The sequence below is a fragment of the Brienomyrus brachyistius genome, unplaced genomic scaffold (assembly GCF_023856365.1).
Source record: "Brienomyrus brachyistius isolate T26 unplaced genomic scaffold, BBRACH_0.4 scaffold52, whole genome shotgun sequence".
Taxonomy (NCBI): domain Eukaryota; kingdom Metazoa; phylum Chordata; class Actinopteri; order Osteoglossiformes; family Mormyridae; genus Brienomyrus; species Brienomyrus brachyistius.
In genome coordinates this window covers 1,661,161-1,681,002 of record NW_026042327.1, presented here as the reverse complement: position 1 = coordinate 1,681,002, position 19,842 = coordinate 1,661,161, and the positions used below count along the sequence as shown (strand labels likewise).

Here is a 19,842-nt window from a genome sequence, read left to right as displayed (position 1 = left end):
TGTGTGTGGGGTGCAGGAGGAAGGGATATTACAGACGCCGTTGTCGTTCCTGGATTTTATTGAAACTGTTGGGAACAATAAGGAAAGGGGTAAACTTCATATGCTCTGGCCCTCTCGCTCTCTCTGCACAAAGTAAAACAATGTATATACTTATGTATAGACGTGTTTTCTATCCCCTGCTTATGATGAATAATAAATCAAATATAATATATATGGGTCATAATTATACAATTGATTTACTAACTCGGGGGACCCTGCCACTAGATCCTCACCTCTTCCCACGTGTGCAATACACCAAAGGGAAGAGGAAATGAGGTCGGGACCCTTATGAAGGGGAAAAGACAGAGGGAGGGGCGATGCAGGACAAAAGCATCATGGGAAAGTTTAAAGGATATTGTACCCATCAGGTTAGACAGAAGAAGGAAAACAGAATCTTGTATAATTATAAATTAAAAGTAAAATAACAACCTGTTACACGTCACCTACACTTCAGACTTCATCCTCAAAATCAAAGCAGTATTAACACAAGCAACATATTCCATCTCTTAAATCCAATCTAACATTTAAAAATAAAGTCTGTTTCAACTGGACTTTTATCTAAGAAAAACAAACATTTTATGTTCGAGTTGTTATAAAACTACTGAAACAAATAATTGGCTATACTGCAGTTCCGCTGTCTTGTTTGGCACCCTAAATTATGTCCTGCATTCTGTGGAAACAAATGAAGGCTGAGGAATGTTACGTAACACAGCTAGAATGCAAAAACTCTATCTGGTGTAATTCAGTGCATAAAACCAATGGTCTTAAGTGTGGTGTCTTCTTCGTAACACTCCCTGACTTTTGTATCCATGACCATGAGATAGGGTGGGCTGCTTTTCTTCCTTCCTTTGACTAGTATTCCTCCCTTTCCTCCCAGCCTTGGTTGGTGGGTCAGGCAGCATCACCTTCTTTTAATAGACCCAGGTGTCATTTATCTTGAAATTAGGTTCAAGTGCAGAAAATGATCTAGTCTTAGACAATCTCTGAATTACAGAGAAATCTGATTTATTCTGAAACTGTGAGAAATTGTTCATCTGTATTTTGCTGCATTGCTAATTGTTGATGTGTGTGCCCTCCTTGTGCAGTAAAGGGGAGATCACATGCAGAGCTGGTTTTCTGTAGTTTCTTAGCCTGAATTAAAATAAAATATTCTCTTCACATAGGAACCAAGTCTCTGGCTGGAAATTTCTACAAAAGGTCCATCTTCTTTTGCCGTATCAACACTTAAATGAGAAAAGCAGACAGGGACAGTATAGGTGACAGCAGTGACTGTCCTTCCATGCCATCCATATGTACAAGGGGTATGACCAGAGTACACATGTACAAAAAATAATATATCAAAAGCAAGTACCTTTGTTGAAACGTGAAGGTAATCGTTTACAGCATAATTCCATCCTAAAAAAAAGAATTTGTCTGTGTATTGCCTAGGAACTGCTACAATGTTAAAATGGTAAATCCCAACCAAACAGAGCAAAAACTGACACGTTATTTAAGAACTGAAAGAAGGAGAAAATTGAAAACTTTCTTCGAGGGATCAATAACATATATGTTTTGTTTCCCACGGTCCTGTTACTAATTCAAATCTTAAATCCTGTACTTTGATATTTTGGGCTGAATGTAATGACAGCAAACGTAACAGCTGCCTCAATGCAGGTGAAGGCAGCCCAGAGGGTCCAAGAGGTCAGTGGTCAATTACTGCATAGGGATCAAATCTGCAATCAGAAAATTACTGCATACATGCCTTTATATTACGGTCAAGCGGAGAGTCAGAGCAGTTTCCATAGAAACAACGTAAACAAACTTTACCGTTTGAAGCACAACAAACTCTGAGTGAAAATGGCGCAGAGGTGAGTAGCTTGTTAGCTCTCCAAAATGTCTTTGAATTCTTCAACTGATGTTGTGCTACTTTGATTATTTAGCCTTTTATACTATAATGACATAGTAAATGTCTATAATACAATAAAAACATTAATTTTTTTTTTATATTACATATTTTTTAACGTCATTTAAAGTGCAGTGGTTTTTATTGCTACTGTGGTTGCTAATATTTAAATAATGACAGACTATTTGGTTAGTAAATTCATCGCAAACATGCTAGTTTAGTAGGGCTTCCCAACCTTTCGATGTCCGCGGATCGGTTTCCGTCGTAGAAAAGTGTCACGGATCGGTAAGACGGCGGTATAATTTGGGGGTTCCCACGCCGAGCGGCGGGAGATTGACGGTGTATACGGACATGCGGGGCTAATGGCGTATTTCCGTACATCAATACGGGCAGCTTTCTTTCCAAAACGGCGTGATCCCCTAATAAACGGGACGGCTGGCTCCTCTACCCCCGGTTGTCTGCCGCCCGGTGCAATACTCCGCGCGGACGGTACCGGAACACCGACCGGAAGTTGGGACCCCCTACTGTACAGGGTGGTAGGTAAATTGTTAAAAAAAAATTGGGCCAATACTTTCGGAGTAGGCTAGATGCTTCTAAGTTTATCATTACATCTATTTACATTGTTACACAGGATTAACACTTTCAAATATTCTTAGCAGTTCTTGGTAGTATTCATCTGGGTATTCATTTGATGTGGAGCACAGTTGTTTCGTATTTGATTCTAGTTATAATTTGGTGACATTACTGTTTAATATGCTATTGCACTTACAGTATCGTGCATTTTACAGTAGATTTTTTTTGCAATCTTGCTCGCTGTTTCTTTTATTCTTTCTTTTTTATATATGTGAACCCTGTAATTATTTATTATAATAATTATAACAATTGTATTTTCTGTATGGTTGAAGAATTTCCAGCTCTTTATTTATTTTATTATCTCTCTTAAGTGCTGGTTAATCTCTCATTTATTCCCCAGAGAGCGAATTGAGAGAGCTGATCGATGGACCAACACCCAACACTGGGAAGCCTGGAACCTGTGGGATGAAGTGATCAACTGGGGAGAAGGTGTGGAGGAGTTCTCACCAGTGACACTCCCCACTGTCCAGGCTGGGGGGGTTAAGGGGGGATTGGGGGGGTCTACTGATTTGGGTAAGGGAGGGGAGAGTGTGGGAAAGGATGGACTGCTAGCCAGCACTAGTATTTCATCTCAAAGTCTTCAGAGTAATTACGGCCTTTCATCTGAAGACTGGGAAATTTATAAAACTTGCTACCTTAACAAAAAAAAGAAAGTCAGGAAGGACCGGACAAGCCGGGGGGAGGGTGAGGTAACGGGGCAGAGTAGTGAGGAATATGTGGATGTACCAGAGTGGGGAACATTTGAGGGGAAGGCCTCCAGGGTTGTGATGGAGGGGACAGAGGCTGGTATTAGTATGATGGATATGCTAAATGGAGGTGAGGAGAATGTATGTGAGGTGGGAGTGAATGTGGAGGAGGTTAAGGGAGGAGGAGGGAAAAGTACAGGGAATGCTGTGGAATATGTGGTGTCACAAGTAGGCAGAACTTGGCTAGAACCCATCCAGGAGGAAGACCTTGAGGAAGATGAAGAAACAGATGAGGAGCTTCAGGAAGCAGAAGACACTGATGCTGCCACAGTGGACAGTTGGCAGTGCATGGCGGCATATGTAGCCAGAATATGGCTGCAGACTTTACAGGAAGATGGACCTGAGGAAAATGAAGAAGCTGATGTGGTATTCCAGCAGGCAGAAGATGCTGATGCTACCACACTGGTCAGGTTTCAGTGTATGGTGGCATCTGAAGACAGATCACAGCTACTGACTATACCAGAAGAAGGACCTGAGGAAGAGGACGAGACTGAAGTGATGAAGACAGATAAAACAAAAGAAGATGCTGATGCTGCCGAGAAGATCTACAGTGAAGAAGAAGTATCATTCCATGTGAATGCCGAAGATCTTTCTGAAGATGATACTGAGAAGAGCCACAAGAAGAAGAAGAAGAAGATGAAGTGGTGCTTCTTCTGCTGTCCCCTGCCCTTCAGAAGAAGTAGCAAGAGGCAGTAATTATAAGGTTGTGAATTCAGGTTTACAAATGACTTAAAGCAGTAATATAACTGCATTATTGACACCTTCACAATGCACTGTAATGCATCCATAAATATATTATAGACATGGGTATAAATATTGAAGAAAAAAAAGCATAACACATTATAGCCATGTTTATTATGGATTAATGGCCGATATAATGTATTATGAAGATATTTATTGTGTATATATACATCAGAGCATTCATAATGCATTATCAAGATAGCTATAATGTGTTATGCCTTTGTATAAGTATTTACAGCCGTGTTTTTTATACTTTTGTAAATGATTTATAAGGCATTAATTGGGTATTTATTTATTTATTTATTAGTTATATGACTGCTTTAAGTAAAGTGTTTATTTTCTTTTTCTTAGAATACCCGTGTTAGAGCCCTGCATTGGGACTGGGATCCCGCGGGACCCAACGGAAAGTGATACTGTTTAAGTGTTAATGTAGCTATAAGATACGATAGGATAAGATATGCTGAGTTAAAATATAAGATAGGTTAAGATGAAATATATTAATATAATCTAAGTTGAAATATAATAAGATAAGATTGGTTAAGTTATATGATAAGATAGGCTAAGTTAAAATATAATAAGATAGGTTTAGTTAAGATATGACAAGATAGGCTAAGATAAAATATGATAGGCTAAGTTAACATATGATAAGGTAGGCTATGTTAAGATAAGAGATTTGCAATAAAACATATTTACTTTTCAAACTGTGTCTTTGTCATCTTTTCAGTGTTGTGTCTGTCTTTGTTTGATAATTTTGAATCGTTAATTTATATCTGAGACTCTCCTAAATGTCAATAAGCAGAGACGGAGGAATGGGAGGAAGGTACGGTTAAGTATGAATGATAAAGTATCAAAATCACAGTGCTACCTCATTTTGTAACAGTATTTGAGGGAAGAGTGTGAAGGAGGGAAATGTAGGGAGAAGGAGGTTCCTCGGAGCTCCGAGATGTGTTTGGCTGTAATAAATCTGAAATATTTTGACATAGTTTTTGATAAAACAAGCATTTATTTTTTAGGTTTGTCGAGCTCCGTCAAAACAATTAGAACGAGTCCATTATGTAACTGGAACCCCTCTCACATGTAAACACAGTGACATGCTACAGCGTTGGTTTGTTGTCTGAGGCTATGATACTGACCACAAACACATTCTCAAATTTCACTGCACCAATCACAGCATATGCAGGCAGAAAAATGATAGCAAAAAACATTCAGCATTAGACTCTAAAACCGTCTGTAATGTCTGTGTTTATCCAGTGGACCATAAATTAAAATAAGCTTTCCTATTTCAGTTTCTTTCAGATGTTATAAAGTAGTAAATAAAGAATCATATTAATTAAACCATGTATTACTGACTATCAGACAACTTCAACAAGTTACCAAATGGATGCAAAATCAAAGATATTCATGTGCGCCTGGCACTAACCATGTACTCCTTCACAGTACTAAGCCATAGAAAGGGCCCCAATGAAACCCCTGCATTCTTGCATCACAGATACTCTAATCTCAGCATTTATAAGATTATATTTGTACTACCTGCCAATTTTTATATTAGATGAGACTAAAAATTGAGAAATATCTATATGCAGAAGTAGTTTTTCCTGATAAGAAGGATAATATCAAGACTGTCAGCATTTACAAATCGAATTATGACATATCTGAGTAGCCCAGACTGTCCGGAAAATGGCTGACTAATGTACATACAGTGTAATAAGCTGATAATCAAATGGATAGAAAAACGCTCAATAATAGACAGGATTCAAAGGGTAAATAAGGTGCATCATGTGGAAGAGAAGTTAGGTGGCGTTGGGGTGCATTGTGAGTTTCATCTGGAAGCTAGAAGGGAACAAACAGGGCTTTGGGGGGGGGGGGGGGGGGGGGACTTCTCCGGCGGCTACATCGCTCTACCTTTTTTTAAAATGATCTATTTAAAAAAAAAATCTTTTCTCCTTACACTATAATGGCAGGTTTAGGACTAATACAGTACAGTCATAACCAGTGTCAAGGATTCTATGCATTGCTACACAGAGACAAGTCCAGATATTGAGCCCAAGGCTAAAATTGTGGTTTACTTACAAGTGCACTTTGCTGGGCAGTGGGGGTGTTTGTCCTTCTCTGCGCACATTTTCCCCTCTTATCCTGTCTTCTCCTCCGCAGCCCTTCCTCCTTCTCTCTGTTGCTCCTATATTCCCTCCCCTCCAGTCATCTATGTTCTCCTTCCTCTGTGGTCTCCTCTTCTCCCATTCTTCAGTTATACTGTCTTCTCCGCTCTCCCTGTATCCCTCCTGTCTTCTGGTCCTGTCGTCTTTTCTCCAGTCATCCCCTGCTTCTCAGTCATCTCTGCATCTTTTCTCTCATTTGTTTGCTTATTCTTTGATTGTTTGTGTTATTCGTTAACCCACCACCCCATGCTGGATGAGTCTTGATGTTTTTTGAAGTTTTTTTAAAGTTAGGCTTCTTCCTTTGTTTTTGTGCCATATCTTCTGCCCTCTTCTGGTTGCGGCAGTACATGACACGGGTGGAAAATAGGGTTTTTTACAACACACACATCAAAACCAAAAGGATCAGGAAGGATCAGAATTCCCACTCTCCTTACCAACACCTCGAAAAGCCAGGCCTTGCCGTGCCAAGTGCTTAACTTCAGAAGATTTTTCCTCACTTGCTGCTGCTCTTTCCAGCTCACCTGAAGGTTGAATATTAACAGGATTGATCTTCTGAATCCATGTCATCAGTGCTAATCTGTGGCACCGCCTGTCTTTATGTGCACTGAATTTCCCCAGTGCCTTTTCCAGTTTCACATGCCAGTCTTCACAAGAGCTGAATGTGTCTTTCATGCCAGTTTAGACATTTGTGTTACAAATTATTTTGCACAGTAGAAACAAAGAACCCCCCCTTAAGACGAGGGGGGGCTGTAATGGAGCCCAGTGTGATCTTTAAACCATTTCTCCTGAAAGCAGGGTCTCCTGTTTGATAGACGTGACATTTACATTTGGCTGATTTGGTGAAGGTCCAAGCTCCTCCCCCCTCCTCCCTAATACACCTTCATCTTCACCTGCCTGTCTGCTCTCTCTCTCTCTCTCTCTCTCTGTCATTGACTCACACTCAGTCTCCCTGCTTAAATGCTGTATCTGAAATACACACCACAGGCCAAACTAAGAAACATATTAAACTAACATCAGGATCAGGCTGCTGTGACGTCATTATTCACTCTTAACCATCAATATTTGCTCCTTTTCTCACTCCCCTCCATGTCACCTGCATTTTCTGCCGTCAGCAGCCTCTTGCTGTCTCTCCCTCTTCATCTTTACTCTCAGCACAGCAGAATTTGCATGAAAGCAGTTATCAATAAACTAGTGGTGTTTCTTGGCATGATGCTCAGGAATGGATCTCTCAGGATTTGTTATCTGAATGGGAATGATTAATATATGAATAACCCTTGACTCACATACTGTATACGTCTATCATCTGACTGGCACTAATTATCTCACTGTCTGTACTTTCCTGCTTTTCTGTGGTTGCCCAAAAACTCACGATTGTCACATTTCCTCTTCATGATGACAAGCTACTCACTGTGAATAAAAGCTGACTGTAATAAAACTACCTGCATTTAAATCATACATTAATGACACAAAATACCTTAAAGTATTACTTACTTACTTATTTTGCACAGTAGAAACAAAGAACCCCCTTTTGGGGGGGGGGGGGGCAAAGTGAAAGTGATGTGGAAAATCGCCTCTTACCACTGAAAGACATGGGGATGGGTGGTGCTAATAATGGTACTGCAGCCAGCCAGTAGGGGGCGCTTGACATTTAGGGTTTTCACCTATTAGAGATGTTATGGTCTCCTTGTTTTTTGCAGTCAATGTTTTGATCACAGAATAAATATTAAAGAAGTGAGCACTTCTGTCATGCTTTACTAAGATTAGTAACACACTGCTTTAGATTTCAGTGACCTGATCTCTGCTTGCAAAGAGCCTGAGATGGACCTCAAAGGTTTAAATATACATTTGCTGATAAATGAAATGCTATGTGGCCCAGTGGGTGGCGCTGTCTGGGGATTTGAACCCCCATTACTGCATGTTCGTACCTTGTTTGTGCTGGTTTGCCTGCTGTTTCTGCCGCAGGTGAAAAAGCATACAGGCAGCTGAACCGGTGTCTCTAAACAAGCCATTGTGGCTGCGGGTCATAAGGCGATTTCCTACTGCACGAACTTGGCCCAATTGAAGGTCTTAGGAGGTAGTTCCTGAACCATTTTTTAGTTCCAAAAAGAACATACTTTTTTCTCGACCAAGACTTACTGGGTGGGGCTTATAGTGATAAACTTTTCCTATTGGTTGACCACAAGCCCCAGCGCCAACTTGAAAGTTTCATGGAAATGCAGGAAAAGAGAAGTGGAGCAAAAATTGAGCAGATGGAATTTTTTGTAGCTCAGTTACACTAAAGGCATCAATGAGTAACTTTTTTGCTTCTGTCCCCATAGTTCTGCATCTGAAAATGCGATTGATAACGATTAGCGTAATGAAGAAGTGTATATTATGGACACTGGACTGGAGCATTATCAGATAACCTCTCAGTTATCCCTGTGTGAGAAATATACACAGTCACATATTGAGATTATATTAGATGATGTGGTCTTGAGAGTGGGGCGGCATGGTGGTGCAGTGTTGCATCACACCTCTGGGACCCGGGTTCGAGTCTCCGCCTGGGTCACATGTGTGCAGAGTTTGCATGTTCTCCCCATGTCGTTGTGGGGTTTCCTCCGGGTACTCTGGTTTCCCCGCACAGTCCAAATACATGCTGAGCCTAATTGGACTTGCTGAATTGCCTGTAGGTGTGCATGTGTGAATGCATGGTGTGTGAGTGTGCCCTGCGATGGGCTGGTCCCACATCCTGGGTTGTTCCCTGCCTCGTGCCCATTGCTTCCGGGATAGGCTCCGGACCCCCCACGACCCAGATGACCACAATCGCGGTGGATTTAAAGAAAAATCAAAAACAGTACTGTGTCATGCTATGTGTAATAGGATTGCAGATTAGCTTAATGGACAGTCACCCCCGTTTAATTTTTTTACAGTTTTTCTGAATACTTAAACACTAACAATGATTCTTATAAAACTATTAATAGTTATAGCAAAATTACTCACTGTTTTGCACTCAGTTTGCACTTTTGTAACACACAATTTGCAAATGTGTAAATACAATCCACTGCACAGCACTCTTTTTGCGGAACTGTAAACACAACTCACTGTTTTACACACAATTTCTAAATGATCAACACACTCCTAGTAAAACTATACACATTTATAGCTATTGATTACACTACTTTGCCAGCTGTCTGGCCACACTGTCACATGTGAAAACGGTTTTAGATAATTAGTTCACTTTGCAATCAGCATGAGCGCTATAAATAAGCCACAGGTACAGTAAGCTTTCAGTGTGGAGAACAATGGAGGGAGAAGGAAGACTGAGAAGAGTGAGAATTAGAGAAGGGCGAGGAAGAGAATGAAGACTAGGAGGTGAATTTAGAGGATGAGGAGGTGAAGAGGAAGGAGGAAGGGTAAGAAGAAATAGAACAACTGATGTCATCAGAGCTACAACAGTGGATCATGTGATCAACCATGGAATGACCCTGAGGGAAGCTGGCCAATGGGTTCAGTCTGACCTGAGCCGCTACGCTGTAGCAGGCATCATAAGGACGGTTCCAAATGAGAATCGGTTAGTACAGTTACTTCACAGTACGTTTTGTAATAGTACTATACTCTAATGAGAAACACAACAATGCTGTACAGGTAAAAACTGAAAAGGTTACTCTACAGACCTGCTAGACATCCAGAATCTGGGGGCAGAGGAAGAATGTTCACTGAAGAACGAGAGACCCATATAGTTAATATGGTGATCACAAATAATTCCATTAGGCTACGAGAAATACAGCAGCGTATAACAGAGGATGACACCATCTCCCAAACCATGAACAATGTGAGCATCTCTGCATTATCTCGTGTACTGGCATGCAACAGAATCAGGATGAAGCACATTTACAGAGTCCCTTTTGAAAGAAACAGTGAACGCGTTAGCATGGCAGGAACATTATTGTACACGGTGCCATAATCAATGTCCCAGGACAGCGTGGTGGTAACATAACTATGTGCGCAGCTATAAGTCAGAACGGTGCTGTTCACCATCATGCAACCCTGGGCCCATGTAACACTGCACACATTATTACATTCCTGGACAGCCTACATCATATGCTCACTACTGTTCACAGACCAGTTATGTCATCATCCATCCATCCATTTTCCAAACCGCTTATCCTACTGGGTCGCGGGGGGTCCGGAGCCTATCCCGGAAGCAATGGGCATGAGGCAGGGAACAACCCAGGATGGGGGGCCAGCCCATTGCAGGGCACACTCACACACCAGTCACTCTCACACACACACCTACGGGCAATTTAGCAACTCCAATTAGCCTCAGCATGTTTTTGGACTGTGGGGGGAAACCAGAGTACCCGGAGGAAACCTCACGACGACATGGGGAGAACATGCAAACTCCACACATGTGACCCAGGCAGAGTCTCAAACCCGGGTCCCAGAGGTGTGAGGCAACAGTGCTAACCACTGCACCATCATGCCGCCCCCCATAAATTCATTTTTCCATTTTTATTTTCAATAATATTGATGTTAACTCAGCATCTTATTTTCAATGTTGAAAAAGTCACTTTATATCAAGGTTTCGCCACCATTAATTTTTCAATATTGAAAAAATGACCAAAAATCTATTCAGTTTCAATGCTGATAATTTAACACTGACCATAATTCAATGCATTTAACTATACTTCAACGCTGAAACAATAATATGATGCTATCTGGGCTATGAATAATTATTTCAATTGATATACAGATTCCCAGCCCATATAGGTGATACACAGGAACGTAATGGGCGTCTTATGTCTGAGGTAGCCAGCTACTGTGCTTGATAACCCACAATCATAATAATAGTTTCCTTGCACCAGTATAAAAGTAAACCAATTGATCCCTCTTGCAATAACCTGTGGTATGAAACTGAATAAAATGTATCGTACCAGTCTTGGGGAAAACCAGTGAGAATCCACTGTGAAACAGCACTGCGCAAATTCTCATGTGTTCCTAATGACAAGGGCAAGACTGGTAATCAAACTAGCCTCTCAGCAGGAGTGTTAGTGTAAAAGCAGGGCTTATTGACACAGATAATAAAGCTTGTTAGAATGCGTAACATAATTATTTAGCTGGGCCCAGAAGAGGTGAGAGCTCCCCTAGTGGCTACAGGAGTGCATTTTCCCCAAAGCAGGTATAATGGATGGTGGTCTTATTGCTTTTAGACCACAACTTGGGATAGAAGAACAAATCAAATTATTTTCCTCATTTAATATTCAGATTTTAATTGGGCTTAAATTTTAGAGCACAGTGTGTTCTAGGATGGTACGTTATGGATATTAGTCTCTACCACATTCTAACGCTATGAATCCGGACCTTTTCCTATGTTTGATTTGGTGGCTACCAGGCGTTCTGAGTAGTATAGTGACTATGGTAGGCGTGTGATTCCCTAAGGAATTTTTTGTTCTGTTCTGTGTGGCAAATATATATAATGCTGACATTTTTCCTGGAAGATTTGGGATTTTTCATCCCGTGCCTTAAGGTATTTCTCTCCAGCTCTAGGGAGTCTCCCCCGAAAACACCAGTCACTCACTAGCCTTACACTTATGCTTGCTGACTTATTCAACACCATGAATGGATTAACAGAAAAACAGAAACCTATTAAAAGGCTGCACCATATCATGATATGCAAATAAACATCCAGCATCATTGTTTCACAGGGAAGTACATTATTTATTGATAATTATAACCCTAACCCTTACTTCTCAGCTTGACAAACATAAGGTGCGTTGTGTGAACATGTGTACTGGTTGAAATGCAAGTGTCTCACAGTCAATGCATAAGACTTGAGAGCCCTGACTTTACTTATATAGCCCACAACATGTTTATGATTCATAAATAAATCTGGCCAGCAAATCGGTCTTTCATTTTCCACAGAATAAAAAAAACGATAATGTTATCCCGCTGATAATTGCAGGCGCGTTTCACCCCCGGCACTGGCTGGAGACACAGGCAAAAGGCATACAATCTTATTGAGGTACAAAAATTATTCCATCTACTCTGCACTTCTGCATAACTTCCATCATAGTGCCAGTTTTTGCGGTCAGCAAGTTTATTACTGTAAGTGCCTCCATAGCAGTGCCTCTGAGGAACTGAACCGGACTTCCGATGGTGTCTCTCACATGTACATCATACATATATATATATATATACACTCACTCTCTCCGGGTCTTTCACATGATATGTGGTCAGCCACTATATGGGAGGGATATTCAGGCATAAATTAAGGGCATATTTACAAGCCGCACTAGTGTACCTATGTAACCGGTCATTCCCTGCCTATACTCTGCATTGTGTTTTGGGGTGTTATCAGGTGTGTGTGGGGTGCAGGAGGAAGGGATATTACAGACGCCGTTGTCGTTCCTGGATTTTATTGAAACTGTTGGGAACAATAAGGAAAGGGGTAAATTTCATATGCTCTGGCCCTCTCGCTCTCTCTGCACAAAGTAAAACAATGTATATACTTATGTATAGACGTGTTTTCTATCCCCTGCTTATGATGAATAATAAATCAAATATAATATATATGGGTCATAATTATACAATTGATTTACTAACTCGGGGGACCCTGCCACTAGATCCTCACCTCTTCCCACGTGTGCAATACACCAAAGGGAAGAGGAAATGAGGTCGGGACCCTTATGAAGGGGAAAAGACAGAGGGAGGGGCGATGCAGGACAAAAGCATCATGGGAAAGTTTAAAGGATATTGTACCCATCAGGTTAGACAGAAGAAGGAAAACAGAATCTTGTATAATTATAAATTAAAAGTAAAATAACAACCTGTTACACGTCACCTACACTTCAGACTTCATCCTCAAAATCAAAGCAGTATTAACACAAGCAACATATTCCATCTCTTAAATCCAATCTAACATTTAAAAATAAAGTCTGTTTCAACTGGACTTTTATCTAAGAAAAACAAACATTTTATGTTCGAGTTGTTATAAAACTACTGAAACAAATAATTGGCTATACTGCAGTTCCGCTGTCTTGTTTGGCACCCTAAATTATGTCCTGCATTCTGTGGAAACAAATGAAGGCTGAGGAATGTTACGTAACACAGCTAGAATGCAAAAACTCTATCTGGTGTAATTCAGTGCATAAAACCAATGGTCTTAAGTGTGGTGTCTTCTTCGTAACACTCCCTGACTTTTGTATCCATGACCATGAGATAGGGTGGGCTGCTTTTCTTCCTTCCTTTGACTAGTATTCCTCCCTTTCCTCCCAGCCTTGGTTGGTGGGTCAGGCAGCATCACCTTCTTTTAATAGACCCAGGTGTCATTTATCTTGAAATTAGGTTCAAGTGCAGAAAATGATCTAGTCTTAGACAATCTCTGAATTACAGAGAAATCTGATTTATTCTGAAACTGTGAGAAATTGTTCATCTGTATTTTGCTGCATTGCTAATTGTTGATGTGTGTGCCCTCCTTGTGCAGTAAAGGGGAGATCACATGCAGAGCTGGTTTTCTGTAGTTTCTTAGCCTGAATTAAAATAAAATATTCTCTTCATATAGGAACCAAGTCTCTGGCTGGAAATTTCTACAAAAGGTCCATCTTCTTTTGCCATATCAACACTTAAATGAGAAAAGCAGACAGGGACAGTATAGGTGACAGCAGTGACTGTCCTTCCATGCCATCCATATGTACAAGGGGTATGACCAGAGTACACATGTACAAAAAATTATATATCAAAAGCAAGTACCTTTGTTGAAACGTGAAGGTAATCGTTTACAGCATAATTCCATCCTAAAAAAAAGAATTTGTCTGTGTATTGCCTAGGAACTGCTACAATGTTAAAATGGTAAATCCCAACCAAACAGAGCAAAAACTGACACGTTATTTAAGAACTGAAAGAAGGAGAAAATTGAAAACTTTCTTCGAGGGATCAATAACATATATGTTTTGTTTCCCATGGTCCTGTTATTAATTCAAATCTTAAATCCTGTACTTTGATATTTTGGGCTGAATGTAATGACAGCAAACGTAACAGCTGCCTCAATGCAGGTGAAGGCAGCCCAGAGGGTCCAAGAGGTCAGTGGTCAATTACTGCATAGGGATCAAATCTGCAATCAGAAAATTACTGCATACATGCCTTTATATTACGGTCAAGCGGAGAGTCAGAGCAGTTTCCATAGAAACAACGTAAACAAACTTTACCGTTTGAAGCACAACAAACTCTGAGTGAAAATGGCGCAGAGGTGAGTAGCTTGTTAGCTCTCCAAAATGTCTTTGAATTCTTCAACTGATGTTGTGCTACTTTGATTATTTAGCCTTTTATACTATAATGACATAGTAAATGTCTATAATACAATAAAAAAACATTACATTTTTTTTAATATTACATATTTTTTAACGTCATTTAAAGTGCAGTGGTTTTTATTGCTACTGTGGTTGCTAATATTTAAATAATGACAGACTATTTGGTTAGTAAATTCATCTCAAACATGCTAGTTTAGTAGGGCTTCCCAACCTTTCGATGTCCGCGGATCGGTTTCCGTCGTAGAAAAGTGTCACGGATCGGTAAGACGGCGGTATAATTTGGGGGTTCCCACGCCGAGCGGCGGGAGATTGACGGTGTATACGGACATGCGGGGCTAATGGCGTATTTCCGTACATCAATACGGGCAGCTTTCTTTCCAAAACGGCGTGATCCCCTAATAAACGGGACGGCTGGCTCCTCTACCCCCGGTTGTCTGCCGCCCGGTGCAATACTCCGCGCGGACGGTACCGGAACACCGACCGGAAGTTGGGACCCCCTACTGTACAGGGTGGTAGGTAAATTGTTAAAAAAAATTGGGGCATTACTTTCGGAGTAGGCTAGATGCTTCTAAGTTTATCATTACATCTATTTACATTGTTACACAGGATTAACACTTTCAAATATTCTTAGCTTGGTTAGTGTTAACTCAGTTCTTGGTAGTATTCATCTGGGTATTCATTTGATGTGGAACACAGTTGTTTCGTATTTGATTCTAGTTATAATTTGGTGACATTACTGTTTAATATGCTATTGCACTTACAGTATCGTGCATTTTACAGTAGATTTTTTTTGCAATCTTGCTCGCTGTTTCTTTTATTCTTTCTTTTTTATATATGTGAACCCTGTAATTATTTATTATAATAATTATAACAATTGTATTTTCTGTATGGTTGAAGAATTTCCAGCTCTTTATTTATTTTATTATCTCTCTTAAGTGCTGGTTAATCTCTCATTTATTCCCCAGAGAGCGAATTGAGAGAGCTGATCGATGGACCAACACCCAACACTGGGAAGCCTGGAACTTGTGGGATGAAGTGATCAACTGGGGAGAAGGTGTGGAGGAGTTCTCACCAGTGACACTCCCCACTGTCCAGGCTGGGGGGGTTAAGGGGGGATTGGGGGGGTCTACTGATTTGGGTAAGGGAGGGGAGAGTGTGGGAAAGGATGGACTGCTAGCCAGCACTAGTATTTCATCTCAAAGTCTTCAGAGTAATTACGGCCTTTCATCTGAAGACTGGGAAATTTATAAAACTTGCTACCTTAACAAAAAAAAGAAAGTCAGGAAGGACCGGACAAGCCGGGGGGAGGGTGAGGTAAGGGGGCAGAGTAGTGAGGAATATGTGGATGTACCAGAGTGGGGAACATTTGAGGGGAAGGCCTCCAGGGTTGTGATGGAGGGGACAGAGGCTGGTATTAGTATGATGGATATGCTAAATGGAGGTGAGGAGAATGTATGTGAGGTGGGAGTGAATGTGGAGGAGGTTAAGGGAGGAGGAGGGAAAAGTACAGGGAATGCTGTGGAATATGTGGTGTCACAAGTAGGCAGAACTTGGCTAGAACCCATCCAGGAGGAAGACCTTGAGGAAGATGAAGAAACAGATGAGGAGCTTCAGGAAGCAGAAGACACTGATGCTGCCACAGTGGACAGTTGGCAGTGCATGGCGGCATATGTAGCCAGAATATGGCTGCAGACTTTACAGGAAGATGGACCTGAGGAAAATGAAGAAGCTGATGTGGTATTCCAGCAGGCAGAAGATGCTGATGCTACCACACTGGTCAGGTTTCAGTGTATGGTGGCATCTGAAGACAGATCACAGCTACTGACTATACCAGAAGAAGGACCTGAGGAAGAGGACGAGACTGAAGTGATGAAGACAGATAAAACAAAAGAAGATGCTGATGCTGCCGAGAAGATCTACAGTGAAGAAGAAGTATCATTCCATGTGAATGCCGAAGATCTTTCTGAAGATGATACTGAGAAGAGCCACAAGAAGAAGAAGAAGAAGATGAAGTGGTGCTTCTTCTGCTGTCCCCTGCCTTTCAGAAGAATTAGCAAGAGGCAGTAATTATAAGGCTGTGAATTCAGGTTTACAAATGACTTAAAGCAGTAATATAACTGCATTATTGACACCTTCACAATGCACTGTAATGCATCCATAAATATATTATAGACATGGGTATAAATACTGAAGAAAAAAAAGCATAACACATTATAGCCATGTTTATTATGGATTAATGGCCGATATAATGTATTATGAAGATATTTATTGTGTATATATAGATCAGAGCATTCATAATGCATTATCAAGATAGCTATAATGTGTTATGCCTTTGTATAAGTATTTACAGCCGTGTTTTTTATACTTTTATAAATGATTTATAAGGCATTAATTGGGTATGTATAATGCAGTTATATGACTGCTTTAAGTAAAGTTAAGTAAAGTGTTTATTTTCTTTTTCTTAGAATACCCGTGTTAGAGCCCTGCATTGGGACTGGGATCCCGCGGGACCCAACGGAAAGAGATACTGTTTAAGTGTTAATGTAGCTATAAGATACGATAGGATAAGATATGCTGAGTTAAAATATAAGATAGGCTAAGACGAAATATATTAATATAAGCTAAGTTGAAATATAATAAGATAAGATAGGTTAAGTTATATGATAAGATAGGCTAAGTTAAAATATAATAAGATAGGTTTAGTTAAGGTATGACAAGATAGGCTAAGATAAAATATGATAGGCTAAGTTAACATATGATAAGGTAGGCTATGTTAAGATAAGAGATTTGCAATAAAACATATTTACTTTTCAAACTGTGTCTTTGTCATCTTTTCAGTGTTGTGTCTGTCTTTGTTTGATAATTTTGAATCGTTAATTTATATCTGAGACTCTCCTAAATGTCAATAAGCAGAGACGGAGGAATGGGAGGAAGGTACGGTTAAGTATGAATGATAAAGTATCAAAATCACAGTGCTACCTCATTTTGTAACAGTATTTGAGGGAAGAGTGTGAAGGAGGGAAATGTAGGGAGAAGGAGGTTCCTCGGAGCTCCGAGATGTGTTTGGCTGTAATAAATCTGGAATATAGCTATATGACATAGTTTTTGATAAAACCAGCATTTATTTTTTAGGTTTGTCGAGCTCCGTCAAAACAATTAGAACGAGTCCATTATGTAACTGGAACCCCTCTCACATGTAAACACAGTGACACGCTACAGCGTTGGTTTGTTGTCTGAGGCTATGATACTGACCACAAACACATTCTCAAATTTCACTGCACCAATCATAGCATATGCAGGCAGAAAAATGATAGCAAAAAACATTCAGCATTAGACTCTAAAACCGTCTGTAATGTCTGTGTTTATCCAGTGGACCATAAATTAAAATAAGCTTTCCTATTTCAGTTTCTTTCAGATGTTATAAAGTAGTAAATAAAGAATCATATTAATTAAACCATGTATTACTGACTATCAGACAACTTCAACAAGTTACCAAATGGATGCAAAATCAAAGATATTCATTTGCGCCTGGCACTAACCATGTACTCCTTCACAGTACTAAGCCATAGAAAGGGCCCCAATGAAACCCCTGCATTCCTGCATCGAAGATACTCTAATCTCAGCATTTATAAGATTATATTTGTACTACCTGCCAATTTTTATATTAGATGAGACTAAAAATTGAGAAATATCTATATGCAGAAGTAGTTTTTCCTGATAAGAAGGATAATATCAAGACTGTCAGCATTTACAAATCGAATCATGACATATCTGAGTAGCCCAGACTGTCCGGAAAACAAAGCCGTACAGCATATGTGGCTGACTAATGTACATGCAGTGTAATAAGGTTATAATCAAATGGATAGAAAAACGCTCAATAATAGACAGGATTCAAAGGGTAAATAAGGTGGATCATGTGGAAGAGAAGTTAGGTGGCATTGGGGTGCATTGTGAGTTTCATCTGGAAGCTAGAAGGGAACAAACAGGGCTTTGGGGGGGGGGGGGGGACTTCTCCTGGGGCTACATCGCTCTACCTTTTTTTAAAATGATTTATTTAAAAAAAAAAATCTTTTCTTCTTACACTATAATGGCAGGTTTAGGACTAATACAGTACAGTCATAACCAGTGTCAGGGATTCTATGCATTGCTACACAGAGACAAGTCCAGATATTGAGCCCAAGGCTAAAATTGTGGTTTACTTACAAGTGCACTTTGCTGGGCAGTGGGGGTGTTTGTCCTTCTCTGCGCACATTTTCCCCTCTTATCCTGTCTTCTCCTCCGCAGCCCTTCCTCCTTCTCTCTGTTGCTCCTATATTCCCTCCCCTCCAGTCATCTATGTTCTCCTTCCTCTGCGGTCTCTCCTCTTCTCCCATTCTTCAGTTATACTGTCTTCTCCGCTCTCCCTGTATCCCTCCTGTCTTCTGGTCCTGTCGTCTTTTCTCCAGTCATCCCCTGCTTCTCAGTCATCTCTGCATCTTTTCTCTCATTTGTTTGCTTATTCTTTGATTGTTTGTGTTATTCGTTAACCCACCACCCCATGCTGGATAAGTCTTGATGTTTTTTGAAGTTTTTTTAAAGTTAGGCTTCTTCCTTTGTTTTTGTGCCATATCTTCTGCCCTCTTCTGGTTGCGGCAGTGCATGACACGGGTGGAAAATAGGGTTTTTTACAACACACACATCAAAACCAATAGGATCAGGAAGGATCAGAATTCCCACTCTCCTTACCAACACCTCGAAAAGCCAGGCCTTGCCGTGCCAAGTACTTAACTTCAGAAGATTTTTCCTCACTTGCTGCTGCTCTTTCCAGCTCATCTGAAGGTTGAATATTAACAGGATTGATCTTCTGAATCCATGTCATCAGTGCTAATCTGTGGCACTGCCTGTCTTTATGTGCACTGAATTTCCCCAGTGCCTTTTCCAGTTTCACATGCCAGTCTTCACAAGAGCTGAATGTGTCTTTCATGCCAGTTTAGACATTTGTGTTGCAAATTATTTTGCACAGTAGAAACAAAGAACCCCCCTTAAGACGAGGGGGGGGGGCTGTAATGGAGCCCAGTGTGATCTTTAAACCATTTCTCCTGAAAGCAGGGTCTCCTGTTTGATAGACGTGACATTTACATTTGGCTGATTTGGTGAAGGCCCAAGCTCACTAATAATGGTACTGCAGCCAGCCAGTAGGGGGCGCTTGACATTTAGGGTTTTCACCTATTAGAGATGTTATGGTCTCCTTGTTTTTTGCAGTCAATGCTTTGATCACAGAATAAATATTAAAGAAGTGAGCACTTTTGTCATGCTTTAGTAAGATTAGTAACACACTGCTTCAGATTTCAGTGACCTGATCTCTGCTTGCAAAGAGCCTG

At 40.5% G+C, this 19,842-nt stretch overlaps 1 protein-coding gene across 1 annotated transcript; it reads left to right on the top strand.

Moving 5' to 3' along the window:
* Positions 1–3,255: 3,255 nt before the first annotated feature.
* On the top strand, positions 3,256–4,742 carry LOC125723864 (uncharacterized). Its single transcript, XM_049000708.1, has 2 exons — positions 3,256–4,003; positions 4,393–4,742. The coding sequence occupies exon 1, from the start codon at positions 3,322–3,324 to the stop codon at positions 3,994–3,996; it is 675 nt and encodes a 224-aa protein (XP_048856665.1). The 5' UTR covers positions 3,256–3,321; the 3' UTR covers positions 3,997–4,003; positions 4,393–4,742.
* Positions 4,743–19,842: the final 15,100 nt, after the last annotated feature.

What these genes read in the sequence shown, in the direction of transcription:
- LOC125723864 (XM_049000708.1), top strand. Translation starts at nt 3,322, where the DNA reads ATGGAGGGGACAGAGGCTGGTATTAGTATGATGGATATGCTAAATGGA.